At 38.9% G+C, this 20,069-nt stretch overlaps 2 protein-coding genes across 6 annotated transcripts in view; one reads left to right on the top strand and one right to left on the bottom strand.

The window, feature by feature from the left end:
- Nucleotides 1-5,344, bottom strand: part of LOC122399721 (cell surface glycoprotein 1) — a 53,302-nt gene extending 47,958 nt beyond the window's left edge. Inside the window, exon 1 of the mRNA XM_043400615.1 lies at nucleotides 5,216-5,344. Coding sequence (XP_043256550.1) covers nucleotides 5,216-5,344 — 129 coding nt within the window. The remainder of the gene's footprint in view (nucleotides 1-5,215) is intronic.
- A 1,107-nt stretch (nucleotides 5,345-6,451) lies between these two features.
- LOC122399781 (F-BAR domain only protein 2) lies at nucleotides 6,452-19,979 on the top strand. Of its 5 annotated transcripts, none has more exons than XM_043400738.1 (13): nucleotides 6,452-6,726; nucleotides 8,190-8,501; nucleotides 8,904-9,161; nucleotides 9,246-9,441; nucleotides 9,508-9,633; nucleotides 14,516-14,615; nucleotides 15,113-15,377; nucleotides 15,450-15,493; nucleotides 15,572-15,714; nucleotides 16,625-17,105; nucleotides 17,316-17,532; nucleotides 17,599-17,947; nucleotides 18,304-19,979. In XM_043400738.1, the coding sequence occupies exons 1-13, from the start codon at nucleotides 6,697-6,699 to the stop codon at nucleotides 18,372-18,374; spliced, it is 2,592 nt and encodes an 863-aa protein (XP_043256673.1). In that variant the 5' UTR covers nucleotides 6,452-6,696; the 3' UTR covers nucleotides 18,375-19,979. The 5 variants fall into 5 exon arrangements, with proteins under 5 accessions (XP_043256673.1, XP_043256672.1, XP_043256670.1 ...); XM_043400737.1 differs by having other exon boundaries at nucleotides 15,450-15,499; XM_043400735.1 differs by having other exon boundaries at nucleotides 14,516-14,606; nucleotides 15,450-15,714.
- Nucleotides 19,980-20,069: the final 90 nt, after the last annotated feature.

Genomic DNA, 20,069 nt, shown 5'->3' with positions numbered 1-20,069 from the left:
CGCCGTAGGCACGTAGATGTTAGCGTACGTTAAATAACATAACCGTGACCCAAATAATCCCTAACTCTCTGCCTTTCTGTCCACGCGATATCCTCTAAGATGAAAAAGCAATTAATCTACGAAAAAAACCCCCGTACAACACGGTACTTATGTTTCGTAAAATTGTAATCGACTATCGAATGTTTATACAATGCGTTTCGTGAACAAAGAAAACAATATGGCCGAAAACATGGCGCCCATAAGTCTAGATTCCGAGTTAAAAATGTAACAAGCTAAATTCGACACTCCCGTAGGTCGCTATTAATTAATTAATGTTATAAACTCGCTTTGTGCGCCCCGATACGCGCGTAATTCACCAAAAGGCCGTCGATTCGTATTCGAGATCCACGTACGCGCGAGAACACATCGTTAATAAGCAATTATCGCGGAATTCCGGCGAACGTCATCGCGTGGCGTACCCACGGGAAAGAAACGCACGTGTGGCCGACATGCGAAATTAATACTTACCTTACTGTTATAAATATTCATGAGCCCACGTGGACGTGGCGTGCAAGCCAAAGGATAAAGCGTTGAATTTTATATACCGTCCGACGAACTATTTACGGCTAGGATAGGAGACTATCGCGTATGCAGGCACGAATTTCAGCGATCTCGACATGCTTCTAACAGCGCTGTTGCAGACTGCCTCCGAAGATACGAAAGTTACTATTGAAAATTCCTACGCGGGATGCATTTAAACTCCGTTGCTTTTTGGGAACAAAGATAACTTCACGGAAGTTTTCCCGCGAACAATAACGCTGATAACAATGGTCAACAAATTCTAAACAACTGCTTCTATTCGTTAGGATCGTTCACAATAGTCTGCAAAAATGGCCCTTTGATAGAGATTAGAACTGATTGTTTTGAAGACCTCCTGTACTCGCCGCTAGAGGGATCGTTCTCTCGCAAGCGTTCGACCAACCTTTTCTACTTATATACACTCGTCAATTATGTACTTAATATTCCCAAAATCAAGACCCCGTAAATTCTAGCGTAATTACAAAATGGTCTACGTATCGAGGCGTATTAACTGTTTAAGTGAGCTATCTAAGGCAATAGTTCTAAATCCACCGGTATTTCTCCATTGATACTCGACTTGGACAGTTATGCTCGGTGCTTAGAGTGTCGTTACTCGGGCATAAATCGGCGCAAGAAATTGTAAAACTGCATCGCGCGCGGTTACACAGCCGTGCAATCATTTCCAGCGTGTAATTTTCTTCCTCAACGGCGGATGAAAATAATTCCAATGTTTGTATCCGGCTCCCTAACTTCGCGCGAGGAATCGCGGGATTTCTAGATCAGTAATTTTGCAATAAGACACAATTCGAGTCCAGCGTGTGTGTATTTTAAAAATCAGTTGTCCGGGAAACCTAGATTTTCGACGGAATTTTCCAAGGAAAGTCACCGTCAGTCCCCACACAGCATTTTAACGAGAAAATTAATTTGATGGAAAAAAATTGCGCGGCCGGTTGCATTGTTGTTTACACGGCACGCAGTAAGTAACTGTCCTAATTTACGCGGTTAATTGAAGGAGCCCCGTTCCCCCCGGCCGGAAACCGCGTTTTTCCTCGCCCGTCGATGCAACGGGCGAGGTATTTCCAAGTAGTGAGAGAAAATAATGAAATTATAGGACATTATGATATTTAACAAAGAGCAGAGACGTTGGCGGCTCGATTTAATTCCCTTTCCGCGGGAATCCCACCCACGGAGTCGTTAAAAACGAACCGGAGCCCAGAGGCGACGTCTATGCAGGCGCAAGTGGGTTAATTAAAATCTTTAGTCGGCCGTCTCGCCGTCTACGCCTATTTCCCCCCGCTCTTACCACCCCCCGGATTTATCACTGATCGTCAGAAATTTCTATAATCGTACGGAACAATAGCCGTTTCCGAAGTTTCCACGGAAACTTATCTCGCGCGACGACTGAGCAACGGTATTTCGCCAGGAACAATAGGTACAGCTAAACAGAGCGAGATTCCTTCTTTCCTGCGCCGATGTTTAACCGGATCGTACCGTTTACGGGATTTTTCGGCCAATGTTGCTCGAATATTACCCTCGAGAATTCTGTTTAGAATACTCTGATTCCCCTCCACTGATTTCTATGTTTGCTTTTGTACGATAGCGCCACTGTAATTTCGAAACGTTTAGTCACACTCGATATTAGAGTTACAGATATTTTATAAATTATAATTTGAGCTAACAAAATGGAAGTTTAAACTGAAATACTAATAATGAGTCAATTATACGCCTAAATATAATTATTGTAATGGACTTGTAAATTATAATTTAAATATTTTTTTAAAGATATTTTATAAATTATAATTTGAGCGTATATAATGGAAGTTTAAACTGAAATACTAATAATGAGTCAAGATATAATTATTTCTTTTGCATAAAAAAAATCTTGAAAATATCTGCAACAATAACTGTAATAAAACACTCAATATTAGAGTAACAAATATTTTATAAATTATAAATTGAGCGAACAGAATGGAAGTTTAAACTGAAATACTAATAATGAGTCAATTATACGCCTAAATATAATTATATCTTTTGCATAAAAAAAATCTTGAAAATATCTGCAACAATAACTGTAATAAAACACTCAATATTACAGTAACAAATATTTTATAAATAATAATTTAAGCGAACAGCATGAAAGTTTAAACAGAAATGTCAATATTGTCAATTAAATGCCTGATATAATTATTTCTTTTGCACAAAAAAAATCTTGAAAATAACTGTAATAAAACACTCAATATTAGAGTAACAAATATATTTTATATTATAATTTGAGCCAATGGAATGGAAGTTTAAACAAAAATATCAATATTGTCAATTATATTCCTGATATAATTATATCTTTTGGATAAAAAAAATCTTAAAAAAACCTACAACAATAACTGTAATAAAACACTAAAAATTACAGTAAGAAATATTTTATAAATAATAATTTGAGGGAATAGAATAGAAACTAAAATGACAATATTGTCAATTATACGCCTAAATATAATTATTGTAAAAATCTTGTAAATATCTGTAGCACTATGAGTGTTTGCATCGTTGTTATCATTTCGAATAATTTAGCCGAGCGGGCGTGTTCGAGCGCGGGAAATTGTTAAATTAGAATCGATCGGTTTTCCGACGCATTTAATTTGCCCGGTAATCGACGGGCCAATTTTAAAATGGTAGAAACGATACCACGTCGCGCGTAGTTCAATAAAGTGTGACGTTGTACGCGTCCGCACGCACGCACGCACCGTTGATAAATTACGCTCGACTTCCGCTTCCGTTCGCTAGCAGCCGCCGCATTCGCTCGCGCGAACACCACCTGCTCGAATTGCATGAATTACCGTTGCCATCCAGTACGGACGTCGTTGTCAATCGTAAAAAAAAAAGAATTTATTTTTTTATTTAATGCTCGAACAATGTATCTTTTGGACCATTTCTTTTCCAATTGTTATTACTGCGTATTTTGTTTAATTTAAATTTAATTTGATTGCAGTTTACGCGGCTCGGTGGAATTATAAAAATAAGGATAGGCGTCCCCGGATTTTTCCACGATAGGTAAGCCAATACCGGCTTTGCCAACTTCTGCGCCTACGAGACATAATAGCAAGTGGTTCAAGTGGACTGCAGAAGTGGAATTGGTGTCGTCTTTTGTTCTCGCCGAATCAGCACCAACCTCTTTTTCTTGGCGTTCTTAGAAATCAATACGTGCTTCCTAAGTTGCTAATACACGGCTAGGCCTGTCTATCGCGTGTTCCGCAGCTCGTATAACCGCGCTACTTTAATGTAAACGCGATTAATCGCGGCGATTCTTCTTTATTCGACCACGCGTCCCGCTGTACGTGATCACTATCACGCGAAATTGCGTATCTACGTAGATCAGAGATGGCCAACACTTTGTTCCAATAATAAACAACCGACAAACACCGTTCGTTCGATCAGAACAATTTTTATTTGGATAACAATTTTGCCCATCTTCGATGTACACACGTGTATTGTATTATAGTTAGCAATGTACGCAACCAGACCTGGCTAAAATACTATAAATAATTTATCTGAATTCACTTGGAAGCAAATAAATTTAGTTTAAATTTATTTTCTAATCGAGAACTTTTTATTTAGAAAAGAAAGATAGAGTATTTTATTATGAATTTTAGCCAGCTCTGCACGCAACATCGAACGTGCTCGATCGAGTAATGTCTAGAGGAACGATTTGTACAGGAGCTAGAGGTACATACTCTAAAGTTTTGCGAGGGATAGGGTCATTTAAGTGCAGGTCCCGTAAAAAAAGTAAAACATTCGAATGATGTATTTAAGTAACGTTGTTTATATATTGTCACATCATACAGTAGGACTTTGAAGGTTCGGAGTGGTCGCTGTGTACGCTAAGTAAATACATCGTATGAAGTCCCTCGTGATCGACTTTTGAATTTCGTCCCGTATCGATTCGTATTTCGCGGAATTGTTACACGCGACCTCCGAACTTACAAAAAACCGATCACGATTACGCAACAAGCGTCTGAAACTTTTATTCGCGGATAACGAATAAAAATAATTTAGATTTATTCGCGGATAATCCTCTATTTTCTTTTTAAATCGATGTCCAAGCAAGAATTAGCTGACGAATTCTCTAAAATTTGTTATCCGTTATTCGCGAATGAATAATTTATTGCGTCGTACGGGGGAAAAAAGGTCAAAACGTTGGAAGTTCGAAGAACGTAAGAGAAATATGGAAATTACTCGGTTGTTTCGACGCGGCGCGTTAAATCACAGGAGGAACTTCAAATGAAAATTGCATCGTGACCGGCACCGAAGCATGCTTGCGCCGGATCGATCGTTGCAACCCGTAACACTTCGACCATGCATCGGTAAAGGTGAACAAACCCTATCGTGTTTCGACTCGAGACGTCTGCGCCACATAACCTATTCCGTACCCGCGAGGCTTTATAAAATTTCACGCGTGATCGTGCTTAAAATTTCGATCGTTCGGACACTTTGTAAACCGAGAGAACCGCGATCGGACGATCCTCCAACGATATTGTATTTTTTTCCCCGACGATCTGTTCGAAATAGTCACGAAATGTTTCGTACAGAAGACGCTCGCATCGCACTCGATCGCAACATGGCCGTTCGCTCGCAATGAATTAACGTTTCGTTTCGGCTCACTCACCAGATATTGCTTGCAATGTTTTTTATGCTTAACGGTGCAGCGTTTCTTCTTCTTTGCGGCGGCGTTGGTTAAACCGTTTCCGGATTTTTCTTTGTGAGGCGTCGACAGGTTCCCCTTGTTCGCGGGCATCGTCGTGATCCTCGATCCACGGAAACTGGGTCGTTCTACCTGTCGACGACCGTCGAGACGAATGCACCTTTCGGTCCAACGACGAGAGTGATTGATAACGCTCGAAACTTCTCTCTTCCCCGTATATACGATACACACGTGAGCTACAGTACATGTGTAACGTATAGCGTATAGCCACTGGATATGCGCAAGGACACTGTACTACCCTGAGCTGATTATTCGAGGCCACGCCTCCCGTCTTCCGACCTTCTCTACGTAACCGCCGCCCCTTTCGAATTTTCCAAACTCCAAACCAACCCATTATCTTTATTTATCCGCTACTCTTAACGTTATCGTTAATTTCATTATCTCCAATATACTAGTCTTTCGACGACAACATATTAGGGCCACATTAGGGGTAAGGTTATCTCGAAAATAATCGCCCACCGGAACTACATCCGTACATTTTAATTTGTTTTCTCCATTTTTTCACGTTGTTTGCAAGTTCCCATTTTCACACAACGTGTAAAAGAAATATGTCGTCAGAAAAAATAGTGGGTTATGACGCTTGGATACCAAAAAAATGCTCGGCCCTGGTCATTTAATAGCGCCGCTGTCCCAATGTGGTAAATCGTTCAACTACGTCGGTAATGAGAATTTAGAACAAGTACCGGTCGTGACACCGGAAGCTGCCGATCGGTTCCTAACCTGCAATTCGCGCCTCTTGATTTTCCGATCATTGTAACAAATAATTAGTGATTTTGCATCTTTAATAATAGAAAGTACCAAAGGTTCGATCACCATTTGATCGTTATGTAACCATCGATGTCTGTATTCTACAAATTCTGTATCATGTTTGTGCTCTGTTCTTGAGGAAGCGGGTCACAGCCGAGAAACTTCAAATTTAATTCACTTAACTTCGCAAGAAATTATTGTTAATAATAAGCAGTATGTCTAAAACAAGACATCCATTATTATTTAAAGAAAATAGGGAAAAATGATAATTCCTGCAGTGAGTTCCTCTGTTACCGACCCTCTCTTCTCAAGTTTCAGTCGTGGCCGGAGAGGTGGCGCTAGGTGGCATGTACTAGAGAGAGAGGGGAGCAATGGCTGACGAGGATAGGCGAAATAAGTTGACCCGTGTCCCCGCGGTCGAGCGCGCTCGTTCTGCTCGAAACGTCCGAGCACGAAAACGTTACGTTGTTGGTTTGTCGTAAATTGAGTTACGTCTCGTCGTACGGCTCAAACGGTTGCGTCGTGTATGGTACCGTGTGTATGTGTGCGTATGTGTGTGTCAATGGTTCGTTATTAACGGTGCAGTGTGGCCTGATACATCAGAAGATAAATTATGATGGTCTGATCGCGGTTCCAACATGACTGTGGATTTCGTCGACTACTTCTGGGTGAGTGTCTTCCAGCTTTTGGCCAGTAATGTCATTCCCGTCGGATTTAGGTTATGTACGGGGGGAGAAACCCCCTTGTAACCTTTCCGTTTCGTTCGTCCTCGAGCGTACAAACTTTCCACGAACTTATCCGTGGACGTCGCGCCCGCGTTAACTCTCGTGTAAATCGACGCATTCCCGTCAATGAAAGCCTTTTTCCTCTCTCTTTCTTGCGTTTTATCATGGTCGTTCTCGTTCCTCTCTTTTTCTCCGCGTTACGCGGCACGCTCTTCTTCGTTCTTCTCGGGAACGCAAGGTTACGCGTTCACCTCTCCCTGTCATCCCATCTTCGTGTCGTCTCCGCGATTCATCGTAGAAAACCACCGAAGAATGCGTACACGGCTGCACGGTCTGACGTGCACGCAATTTAGGCCTCGAATACGGACGGAATTGGAAATGTTACCTTTGTCGTAACCCTTTTTAACAACTTACAGTCTTATGGAATTCAATTGAGAATTAAATTGTCTCAATTATTTCATCCCGTCGTACAATTGTATCAGTTATCGTCAATTTTCACGACACAGTTACGTAGAAACATTTTATTAAACGTAAATATGTTTGTGTTGGGAAGTAGAAAGCTGTCCATGTTATCAGCAAGCTAGTTACAACTTTTTAACGATGTAAAAATTTATATGTTCACCACTATGCGTGTATGATGGTTTTCAGTTCATAAATTTCTCGGAAGACACTGTTCTCTCTGATGAAAACAGGGTTTAGATAAGATAGTTGCTACTTCCTTTTGCTTCCTTCAAAATTCTATCTACGGAAGATTATTATACACAGGATGTGATGCTGATATTTTAAGTAATTGCCTGGAATAAATGTTTGATAGGGCAGTCAAAGGTCTATGCAATGGAACATTATTATAATAATATTCTTTTTTTTTGTTAAAAAAAATTCATTAAGAACAGTTAAATATTTAACATATTTAATTTTGCATAAAAGTTTTATTATATTTTATTTTTAAAATACTTATTGTTTTTTCTGGATAAAGTGTACGGTATGTCGTGTACAGCGAATAATACGTACAATAGGATGACAAGAGTAATAATATGTAATGACAGCTTATTGTGCCGATGTCATTCAAGAGTTCTACACTACGCGAGTTTACATCGTGATCAGGGTTCAACTGTTAAGTGGCTAAGTGGTCTTAAGTACAGTTTTAGTATACCTCCTTCTGCCGTGATATTCTAATTGCAAATGAGACATATTTTTCTCCTACACGAAAATTTTTATTCCAATGATTATCATAAATGTTTGCTGACCGTTTGTTTGTATATAATTTGCATTGAAAGTTGTTAATAATGTACATGATTTCTACTAACAAAACTGTAAAAATGTAGCTTTGTGTTTAAATAATACAAAGCCAGACATATAACAGCAAAGTTTGACATTATAACACCAAAATATTCTTATGATTTAAGGGCGAAAAGAATAATGGATTTGACGTGTTATATCATAACATGAAGCATGGTGTAGTCGCGAGTAAGGAGTTGGCTGAGTTTTTGAAGGAACGATCAGCCATAGAAGAAAACAATTACAAGCTTCTTAGCAAGGTAGCTAAGCAAGTTGGCAATAGCAGTAGTATACAAGGAACTTTTGCACCTGTCTGGGCTGCTCTAAGAGGTGCGGCGGAGAAACTTGCAGGATTGCACTGGCAGATGGCCCAGAGGGTTACCGAACTAATCAAAGATGTATCAAAATATGCGGATGAATTGCATAAAAAACATAAAGCTGTATGTAATGCTTTCTCTGTAATTAATGTACTTAGAAATAAGCGAAATTTATTTAAAGAATCGATCGGTCAAAAATTAGTTACAGCTTTTGATAGTTTTTAAAAGCATAAATATATTTTTATTTGCTCTAATCGTTACAACTATTTATCGTGTTGTATCGTGAATCACTGTATATTTCAAAGCTTATCAGTATCCGCCCACAGTCAGGTCACTAGGTTCCCTCAGACAGTAGTGTCTATAAAGATATAAAGATATTGCTTATCAAATTAGTGTGATAAGTAATTATTTAGAATATCTAATTAATTAATGCTACTTTAAAAGCAACTGTAATTTTCAATTACATTTACATTGCAAGACAAAGATGATAAATAATTATTATTATAAAATGTACGATATATCCAGGTAAAAGAGGAAGAATCGTCCACCTTGGAAGTTGTACAAAGTATACAAAGCATTACAGTGACTTTGCACAAAGCAAAAGATATGTGTATGCAAAAGGGTCTTGAATTGGAAAAATTGAGGAAAGAAAATGCCAGCCAGAAAGAATTAGAAAAAGCAGAAATAAAATTTAAAAAGACACAGGACGATTATAAAACTTTAGTAGACAAATACGTGGTCATAAGAAACGATTTTCAAACAAAAATGACTCAGGCGTGCAGGGTACTTGTCCAAATTATTTATTTTATGACAAAGTTACTTGAAAGGTAAACATAATACTAACGGATCTATTGTTTTATTGATAAGCGATTCCAAGATGTAGAGGAGACACACTTGAAACATATGAAGGAATTCTTGAATATCTATGCAGATGTCTTGCAAACAAATCACGAGCAAGTCGGCCAAGTCCATATTGACTTCAAACGTCAATGTCTTGACATGACGGTGGACAAGTTACTGGAACAGTTTGTTCAGAACAAGTACACAGGTTTCGAGAAGCCAGGTAAATAGTCTTGTAACGCGCAATTTGAACCCTAACATTTTCTGCCATAATGTCTCTGTGAATTAGGTATGATCGAATACGAAGAAGTCATGACAAGTTTAGCAGATATGACCAGTCATTCGCAATCGGATAGCAATGTTGAGACACCCAAGGAAACATCCAAAGGAGCTAACGGGGAAACAGGAGTCGCTGGTAACACTCACAGTTCAAAAACAGATCAGGGATTAAAGGGGGAGGGTAATCAGGTGGATGAGGAAAAGGGGAGGGTACAAGAAAAAGAAAACGAAAGACTGAATGAAAGGGATAGAGAACTGTCACATGCACAAGCCACCAAGGCTTCCCGCCGTACTACCTCGCTACTCAACCTGTTCATGTCCAACTCCCAGGGTAGGTTTTGTTTTTAAAATTGAACCGAATTTACAAGATTTTATTCTCTTTTAATTGCGATAGTTTCTATCTACCTTAACATAATACGCAAATTACGACCGTCGTATCGTAAAAAATTGTCTCCCGTGGACGTGTTATCAAGGAACAAAAGTGATTGAAGAAAGTTATTACTAGAATTCGTTAATAGCGTGAATTTCCAGAACTGATCTCAAGGTTGAATACATTATGTCTTGGTAGATATATTCTGCAATTTTTATTTATGGCAGCAGTATCATTTTACTATTCATATGTATACACTTGTTCAATTTCTTTTTAGCACTCGATCACAGATTTATTAATCTAGGCATATGCAAAACAGTTTTATTGACTTCATGCTTATGTGGTTGTGTTACAATGCTTGTGCGTTACAATCTAACAATAGGTGGAGGATGACATTATAAATTATTATGTATTCCAGGGGGTTTTCACACATACATTCGTTTTTTTTTTTTTTTGTTAGTATGAATATTAAAGCTAGAACGATTTCCATAGTAAAGGAAGGAATACAGACTATACTATGAGAAAAGTAATTATAACATTGCGCGTATTTGCAATTTACACTCTCTATTTAACATATATTAGCATTTGAAAGAAGTACAACACCCCTCTGGAGTGCTATTTATGCCACTGAAAGTGCTAACTGTAATAAAATTGCAATAGTTGTAAGTAATGTTTAAACAGCAAGATGAAGAAAAAAGGGCCATTCGGAGGCACAAATTATTCAAAGATATGAGCAATGAGTGTTGTTTCAGACAAACAGAAGCAAGCAGGGTCTGGTTCGGCACCTGCAACTCCTCAGGGGAACAACCTGCCTCCTGCTGTTCCACCTCCCAGCATCTCCAGGAACCCTCTCAGAGGATCTAAATGTAACTGCTTACATTGTGATTACCTGTACCCTTACCACATCCGATACACACATTTTGGATTAACTCTAGATTAACGGTTACATGGTACTATTATACACGCATACAAAAAAAAAAAAGAAATCTTCGAAGACTTTGCTTTTCTCAGTAATTAGTTACAAAATGATCAAGGTGAGGGCATGTCATTAGTGAATAGCTACAGCTTTCTATAATATTTTTTTCAAATCTTTGTACAAACTATCGTAAAGAATAATATCGATGTCTGTGAAAATTAACAGACTCTAATAGTATCTACTTGGTGGTCTTTTAAGAACATTTAAAATCTAGTTATATTCGACAATTTATTCTTTTAACAAAATTGTCGATAAATCTTAGAAGCTTCAGATTTGAGTCTCTTAAATGCAGTTTCAAGCGACCACCTTTCATTCAGCACTCCTTCTATATACCTTTATCTTTGTCTTGCTCTATTGGTTGTTCTCTATCGGCGGTATTTGGTGACAATTATATGATCATTCATTTTTCTTTATTTATACAATGTTTTTTATGGCCATACAGGATATGTGGTTAAGTGAAATATCTGGTGACTTACAGTGGTAACGCGTATTATGGTTCCTCCACTCTGCACTCTTTTAGATCAGCAGTGTACGTATACTAACATTGTTTAAGCACATTAAATTAATGTTACATGCATAGAATCACATCGTAATGTGATTAATGATTTGATGCTACCTCACTACGCAGTTTAGAAAAGATATTTATGTAACATTGATTTACTCTTAGCGTTTGGAGCACATATAAAATATTTCTTTGCTTTTAAATACGTTTACATTTCACAGAAGTAATGTTAAATTAAATATTTACAATTAGAAGGAAGAAATATTTTTCTGTTCGCGTTTTACTAACACTGAAACAGGCTTGCTTAGACAATAGGCTGTAGCTTTAGGATTATATTGGTAATCTAACAGGTGATTTAACACTTTTCATAAATTTGTTACTTATAAATTGTTTTTCTAACAATCTTTTATGTAAACATAAACCAAGGGGTTCTTCTATCAACACAACTCATTGTAAAATTTTACATGTATATTTGTTTATATTATAATCAATGAAAAATACATCATCGATTCGATACTAGACTTAAGAAAAGCGTTCCATTGGAAAGTTTCTGAAATTCAGAGTTACAATTGCCAGTGTTTCGCTGTGCATATCGTCGTAGATTAATATTTTCTCCTTTTTTTGCGCGCGAACGCAATGTTCTCGAATGCTCGTAAACAAGCCCAACTTGTTAACGTAGATCGTGAAACAATTTTTGAAACTTTCTACCGTTCTCTTAAAATAAACACGTGCTCGTATAGAATTAATCGAATAAAGGGAGTTGGACTTGAATAACGTTGAGATAGAAATGCGGGGTTTGCTACCGACCGGGGCCGAAGGTGAGCCATTTTTAAGAGTCTGATACTGCATGGCTCACTTGTATTTATTTTCCAAGTGCAGATATATATCCGTCGTGATAGCGTAATGTGATTCTGCAAGCAACCATTTTTTATTTGTTAGTCGTATCATCGTCGAAGGTAGTTAAACAGCAAATATGTTCCCAATTGTACCGCGACTATTATTTTATTTTATATTTTTTTAATATATCAATGTTTGTAATTCCGTACTGTAAGTGCATACAAAGTTAAAAAAAATTATGGAATTATGTAAGAAACTGTTCCGTACTTCGTTTTGTACGTATTGTTATTTGCATGTCGATAGTATCCTTGCTTGCAGAACATGTGGTATCGTATGCTCCACGATTTAATAGAGGTATATGTGGAGATTGCGCAACCTCATATCGTTCTGTTGTCTTGAGAAACGTATCTGACGTTAATTTGTAGAACGTGTAATTGTTAGAAAAACAATTTAAGACGAGACTGAACCTTTGCAGATCTCTATAGGATAATTGATTATGGTGATGGTGTATATGGGTTTTTCTATACCTCTGCTAATGTAACGTGCTACCTACGCTACTCTTTTTGTATTCCTTATCTATCGTTATTGTCTGACTTAATGCAGGCGTAAAAACGTAATAGCGTATATTTTCAAAATGCTGACACGAGTTTCTTTTCAGAAGAAAATATTCGATAATTTCGCCCAAGCTTTAGAAAATAATCACAAATAACCGTAATTATGAGCTATTGATAACAAATGCTTGTAATTAAATATTGCCAGCGAACGTGCGAGGACTCGTAAATTTTATACTGGAAAAAAACTTTAATGGGAGATTCTGGAAGCCAAATTAAGACAAAAATCAAGAATATCAATTTCTTTATTCAGGCTTTATTAAACAGTTATTAAAAAATTTTTAGATAAAATTAAAAATTTTCAAATCATGCTAAAAAAATTATATTTAGTTACAGGGGTCACTTACAATTATTTTTGGTCATTAGACATACCTTTGAAATCCTCCCCATTTTCGAGAAAAAAATTCGAGAAGGGGGAAATTTTTCGACAAAATTAAAAAATTTCAAATCATATTAAAAAAATTATATTTATTTACAGGGGTCAATTACAATCATTTTTGGTCATTAGACATACCTTTGAAATCCTCCCCATTTTCGAGAAAAAAATTCGAGAAGGTGTGGAATTTTTTGACAAAATTCAAAAATTTCAAATCGTACTGGAAAAATTATTTTCGATTGCGGGGGTCAATTACAATTATTTTTAGTCATTAGATATACCCTCGAAATCCTCCCCATTTTCGAGAAAAAAATTCGAGAAGGGGGCAAATTTTTTGACAAAATTCAAAAATTTCAAATCGTTCTGGAAAAATTATTTTCGGTTGCGGGGGTCAATTACAATTATTTTTAGTCATTAGACATATCCTCGAAATCCTTGCCACTTTCGAGAAAAAAATTCGAGAAAAGCAAATTTTTCGACAAAATTAAAAAATTTCAAATCATACTAAAAAAATTATAGTTATTTACAGGGGTCAATTACAAGCATTTTTGGTCATTAGACGTACCCCTAAAATCCTATTCATTTTCTAGAAAAAAATTCAGTACGGGCAGAACTTGAAATGTTAATAACTTTTTAACGAAGCCTCCATGAACAAATTATTATTCTTGATTTTCGTCTTATCTTGGCCTCTAGAATCTCCCATTAACATTTTCGCCTGAGGTTAGAGACAATCTAAGGACACCGAAATTCGTGTCAGCATAATTAGAGAATGTGATGATTAGAAAGCTCATAGAGAATGCATCTGCTGATTGTTGATTCGGTGACGATTGATTTCTCCTTTTTTTTTTACCGTAGACATTTATTTGATCACGTTGCGCTACGCCTCAAACACTTGGAAAGTAAATTGATTTCCATCTATCATAAAATTACAAGTTTCTATTAGTTTCTAATGTAAGATATTATTTACATTAACTTTGAGTACAAATATGTTGACACCGCAAACGTAGATTTTCGCTTTTTAGTTTTAGTTTATAATTATTTTATACATTAATGTTTCCAAGAGTGATTATTTAAGACACTCGTCGAAGTAGACATCTTTGATTCAATTTAACAATCTTTACCATAATTGTTCGTCTCCTAGTTTCAATGTATCCAAGTATTTATTTTAATATTTTGTATAAAAAAAAAGAAGTTAATTTATATCAATTTTAATAGGAGATTGATTAGGAGTTATCGTTGTATTTTATTGTTGTTATTTAAAGAGTCTCTTTAATCTACCGTACGGATTAAATATAAAAATTAAAAGTCGCTTTGTTTTCTATATATCGTGCGTCCACGATCAACAGGGTTTCTTCGCAGCAGGAGAGAAAAGCGCAAGGAAAAGAAGGCGAAAAAGAAGAAGGATGTCGTGGAGACTAGCAGCAACAAAGAAGAAAAGTCTGACCTGTCAGTATACGCACGTTCAGCAGATCTAGTGCACTCGAGATATCAATTCCGCATACCAAGATCGTAAAAGTACGATCGATCAAGATCACGATTACACGGTTATCTCAGCGAAAGTGTTCCACCGTTAATCCACGACACTTCTGTTCACCAATTAAGACCAATTAAGAATACATAAGCTCACGAGTCGTCGCAAGAATTCTTGATTGCGGAACTGATGCTCTATATATATTACAATTGTTCTCTTTTGTTTTCGTCAGCACTGTAAAACCCTTTGATGTACAATCACAATAGATTTGTTTTACTCGTCGTTGTACCGCAAAGGAGTGAACCGCTAAAGCACAGTATTTAAAAAAAAAAAACCGTTTGTTATGAGTTTATTATTTGCAACAAAAGAAACGAACTAGCGTAGATCGTGTGGCGTGTACAGAAAAATGCACTAGGCCTGCTGGAACATGTAAACGCTCGTTTTACTGAATTCTGTTAATTGCACACCACAGGGAGGACAAGGAGGACAAGGAGGACAGCAGAAAGTCCGAGACACCAACGCCGGAAGTGGACGAAGATGGTTTCTGTATCCCGCCAAAGTCAGATCCGTGGGAGAACGAGAAGGGATTCTACTCCAGCTCAGATACCGACTCCGAGGACGAGAGAAAGATAAGGGTGGAAATAAAGCCTCTGAGCAACGGAGGAGCACCGATGAGCGCCAGCGTGGACGAGCTGAGGGCAACGGTGGAGAATTTATCGTTATCGCCTGCACCGACGGTATCGTTTCGCTGTTTCCTTTCATCAAAGATACCGTGGACGGTTCGAATAACGTGGTTTTCTTTCCATCAGGGACGCAGAGGATCGAACACCGACTCTGATCACCACATGAAAAGGTCTCAGTCAGTGTCACAGCAATTAGGAGGTAAGCCAAGCTCAGATTTACTTGGCCTAAACTTGTTCAATCCCAGCAGTACACCATCGAGCGCCTCGACGCCGACTGGTAGTCATCCGTACGCGCCATTGCAAAGCCCTCCGCCGCTCTCTTCGTCACCGACGCCTCAACCACAGCCGTCGCAATCCGCACCGCCTACACACCCCCACTCACGGTTCCCTGGTGAGTCTTAAACAGCTCATCGGGACGCTTTTTCTGTCTTGTCGATGATTATGTGCAGGCATCGAGCATTGAGTCTAGGGTCATACGTGTTTTGATATGTGCCGTCGCCACCAGAGGGGTCCGTGCTCTCACAAGCGCTCCACGGACCCCTCAGATGCTATGTGTACGATTCTCAAGAGTTCCACACCGCATCACCACAATTGGTGACTTGGACGGTGAACTGGACAACTAGGAAGAAGGTGTCTCCCCTAATGTGGCCTTGCGTTCACTCAATAGCTTGTCTTGACTAAATCTACCTGTCGAGGCCGTCGTCTCCAGGTGAATATAGATTCACAGGATTTGGAGCAACAGCAATAGCACCCATAGTGGGACCACAGGGCTAGGAGGACAGCAGAGCATATACATAGCAGCGCAAGGCAACGAGAAAGACTCGCCCTACGTTAGGACGATCAGAGAACGACCACGCAGCAGCAGAAAGCACATGCATCATATCCTACGGCGCAATAGAGTCGAAGTTCTAGCCCCAGGATCAGAAAATCCTCTCCAGAGGTCGCGTCAATCGAGATAGAGGCGCTACACGAATACACGACGACGACAAGTCCAAGAGGAACATTGTAAATAAGAGGATTAGTTAGCACTGGCAGGAGGGTAATGTGGCCTCCCAAGCTCGCCACCAGAGGGGTCCTCGAACGACTTCTGAAGGTCCCAGTTGTCTAAGATAGGCTAGAAAGTTAGAAAAAGTTTTGTCCTACGAATTTCCACGAGTTTCTAAGATACAGTAGGGGAGACATACTATTGTATAGGCTGTTCCATTGTATGTACTAGATCCTGGAACTCAATGATCGATGCACGTGTCATCTTCCGAAACAAAAACTAATTATAATGTAAACTAATATATTGTTCTTCGCAGATGGAGATCTATTCTCGGAAGTGGGAGACATCACTCCAGCCTTACCCCCAAAACAATCTGCATCTTCCACTCCGACAGGATCTATTATCATTCCTAGACCGCCGTCCCGACGTGGTGAGGGCCCTTCTCCCAGGGGCAGGATATCACCAGCGCCTATATCCAGAGCAGACAGCGTGGCCAGCTTGGAGTTTCGCACGGCTGGCGTGGGGGTCGGTTCTTCCAGGGGTCCTTCTCCGCTCACGATTGGCCTCGCGGATACGATTCCTCTGGCGGTCGCCTTCCACGAGATTGTGCATTCTTACTTCAGGGGCACCGACGAGACGCGATGTCAAGTGAAGCTCAGCGGCGACATGATGTTGTCGTTCCCCGCCGGTATCGTCGCCGTGCTAGCAAACAATCCTAGCCCCGCGAAGCTTACGTTTCGCGTGAGGAACAGCAACAGATTGGAAAAATTGTTTCCTAATAATCAACTCGTTAGCATGTAAGTTGTATGTATGTGTACAGATAGATCATTACGCAAGTAACGATGCATTTACGGGGATTGTGTTGATCGAGCAATGGAACGCAACTAACTCACGGTACCTGCGGGATGATCTATTAACACTAGAAAGACTGACAACTTAGTATATACCTATATTACCTAAAAGCAGTCAAAATGGCTTCCTTGTAAAGAAGTTTTAATCTGACGCAGGGATGCTACGCAGACGACCGTCGACAGTACAATTTTCGAATTCAACATGAGTGCCTTAACTACATTGTTACGCAAACAGGCTGAACAAAATCCCACGGCTTCCTATTTTAACGTCGACATTCTCAAGTATCAAATCAAGTGTAAAGAGGGCGCTGGTTCGTGCCCCTTCCAGTTGGTGGCGTATTGGAAGTGCGAGACGACACACACCGACCTTAAGGTATATATTTCAAACGCGTGTGGATAGGAATGGAGCTATTATTGAACAATTATACGTGGTTTACAGATTGATTATAAATACAACAGTCGCGCCATGGCTTCTCCAAGTCCTCTGCTTAACCTCCACGTGGCAGCCCCCATAGATGGCGGTTTCAAGTCTCTGAACAGCAAGCCCCAGGCCCAATGGCTGCCGGACACGAATCGGGTGTTATGGAAATTCACGGAACTGTCGCAGCACAGCGAGGACAACGGCGTGGGCTCTTTGAAAGCGCGTGTTGAACTTGCACACGGTCCAGGGAATCAAGGAACGATATTTACCCAGTTCAATTGCGAGGGGACCACATTATCCGGAGTTGAATTCGAACTTCTGGGCCCGGGATATAGATTAAGTTTAGTAAAACGCAGATTCGTCTCTGGTGAGTGATTATTTTCAATTAACAATCGTACAAATCCAGGACTGTTTCCTATGACTGGTACGAATAAACTTGTCGAATGTTGAGTGCGACTGATGAGCATTTGGTGCAGCAATTTGGGATTAAAATCTAGCGTTGTCCAAAAATACATGTCGTTTTGAACGTTGGGTGATACTTGACACGTATGTATGTGATTAAGAGTGTACTAGAATCAGAATTAGAAACGAATGAAGCGTGGAAAGAAGAGTAAGAGAATTAGAGTTAAAGTAAGTCGGTTTAAATGCTTTTATCGTATAAGATTGCTTGTTTTTAATCTGGTTTCTTTGGTGAGGTTAATAATGGTTGTCTGTTTTCTTCAGGAAAGTATATATGCGACGGAGATTCCGACTCAAGGAGCAGATACGCCGCTCCGCCATCCAACGTGGATTGACGACTTCCGGAATGGGCGCCTCAGTGGGAGAGTTTGCCCATTTAATATTGGTATTTGCTTGTTCATTCACTGCCCATACCACGACTAATGTCCGTTCAAACGAAATCGGCGTGGGGAAGCCTGTTGGATACCAAAGAACGCGTGCGATAATGTTGTCCGATGGACAAGTAATTTGTACAAAAGAAACGGCTGAGCGATCGCAAAGTAACCAAGGATCGAGATATATGTATATATCGGTGTGATCTGAACGAAGAGAACTCGGAACGAAGATGTCGAAAAAAGAAAAGCATAGTTGGACTTCGTAAATCACTCGCTACCTGATGAACGGCGTTCTAATATGTGTTTTATAACTTGTATATTTTTCAATTTTCTATAATATGTCCTCGATTAGATTGTACTATTTTTAGTAATGTTTGTACGATGCATAATGAGGCAAAACGACGAGGATGGACGACGGGTTTAACACACTTTCGAAACGTCGGATAAGCAAATAGCAATGGTTCGCATAAAGCCTTTGGTGTCCAGCATATTTTTCACCACGACATTCTCGCCATATTATTGTGTCTATATAATCAAAATACGTTATAAATTTTTTTACGTAAACAAAGATGCAAGAACTCTTTCTAAAAAAAAAAAACAAACAAACACCATCAAACAGTACAACGTCTTAATCTATTGTTACATCTTGCGTTATTTTAACATAATTATATTAGTACTGTATCGTTAAGAGATTTTATGGAGAAGGAATGTAAAGAATCTGTAAACGCCAATCTCGATTATTTCTGTACATTTAGCATTTATAATTTTGCACGAACGGGGGTTGATATCGTTTGTTGTAAATCTGTTCACGAAGTCCTGTTTGTATAGCTGTACACATGCGCAAAAAAATATGTGGAAAAATTGAGCGCAAACAAATGGAATGAACATAAATGCAAGAGTTGTATCGTTTTTGCGATAATTTGTTTGTTGCGGTGAACTCTAAAATAATTCCCAGCGTGTAAAATTCTGAGGAGGATAAAAAACTAAAAATATTCTAGCGCGTTTGCTCTTATAGAAATTCGGTGACCGCAAATAATTATTCTTTAACGAGGAAGGAATTATAAGATAAAACGTTTGTCGAGATTTTAGCGTTGCGACGATCCGTAGTTTTGCAAGTCACTCGCAAAAAAAAGTCTTTCGAAGGTTGCAAATCAACGATGATCCTAGGACTATGATCGTTTCGTCGTTTCCACGATCAATAAATTAATCCAGTATTTCTTGCTACATTTAACTTAGATTAAATCGAACCGGTGGCATTCGCTCGGTTCGCTGGTTCGCTTTTAAGAAGCATACTAACTTCGAGGACGTTAACTTAGTCTTCTCAACTCTTCTAAATGGGAAACGAATATTCTATCTATTAATGTTTTTAACACTTTTTTTTTTTCTCTCTTAGTGTTCTCTTTACTATCAACGTTTACGAATCGAACGTTAGAGGCAGGCCATTTCGTTAGACTGCAGCATGTGCATACATACAACTTGCGTGTGTATACAGGGTGTTAGGAAAAATTTTAATGGTGTATTCTGGAGACCAAAATAAGACGAAAATCAAGAATAACAATTTCTCGATCGAGGCTTCGTTTAAAAGTTATTAACGTTTAAAGTTCCGCGCGCGCAGCTGTTCGCTACCGTCTCGCAAGTGGAACTTTAAATGTTAAT

The sequence above is a fragment of the Colletes gigas genome, unplaced genomic scaffold (genome assembly GCF_013123115.1).
Source record: "Colletes gigas isolate AHSC1104 unplaced genomic scaffold, ASM1312311v1 Colletes_gigas_Sc00015, whole genome shotgun sequence".
In the NCBI taxonomy this organism is placed as follows: Eukaryota; Metazoa; Arthropoda; class Insecta; order Hymenoptera; family Colletidae; genus Colletes; species Colletes gigas.
The sequence above is the reverse complement of the archived record's forward strand: the minus strand, read 5'-3'. Positions and strand labels throughout refer to the sequence as shown.

Coding starts and splice junctions, on each gene's coding strand:
- LOC122399781 (XM_043400734.1), top strand. CDS start 6,697: ATGACTGTGGATTTCGTCGACTACTTCTGG. Junction 17,106..17,315: donor AATAATCAACTCGTTAGCAT/GTAAGTTGTATG, acceptor AATCTGACGCAG/GGATGCTACGCAGACGACCG. Junction 17,948..18,303: donor AAAACGCAGATTCGTCTCTG/GTGAGTGATTAT, acceptor TGTTTTCTTCAG/GAAAGTATATATGCGACGGA.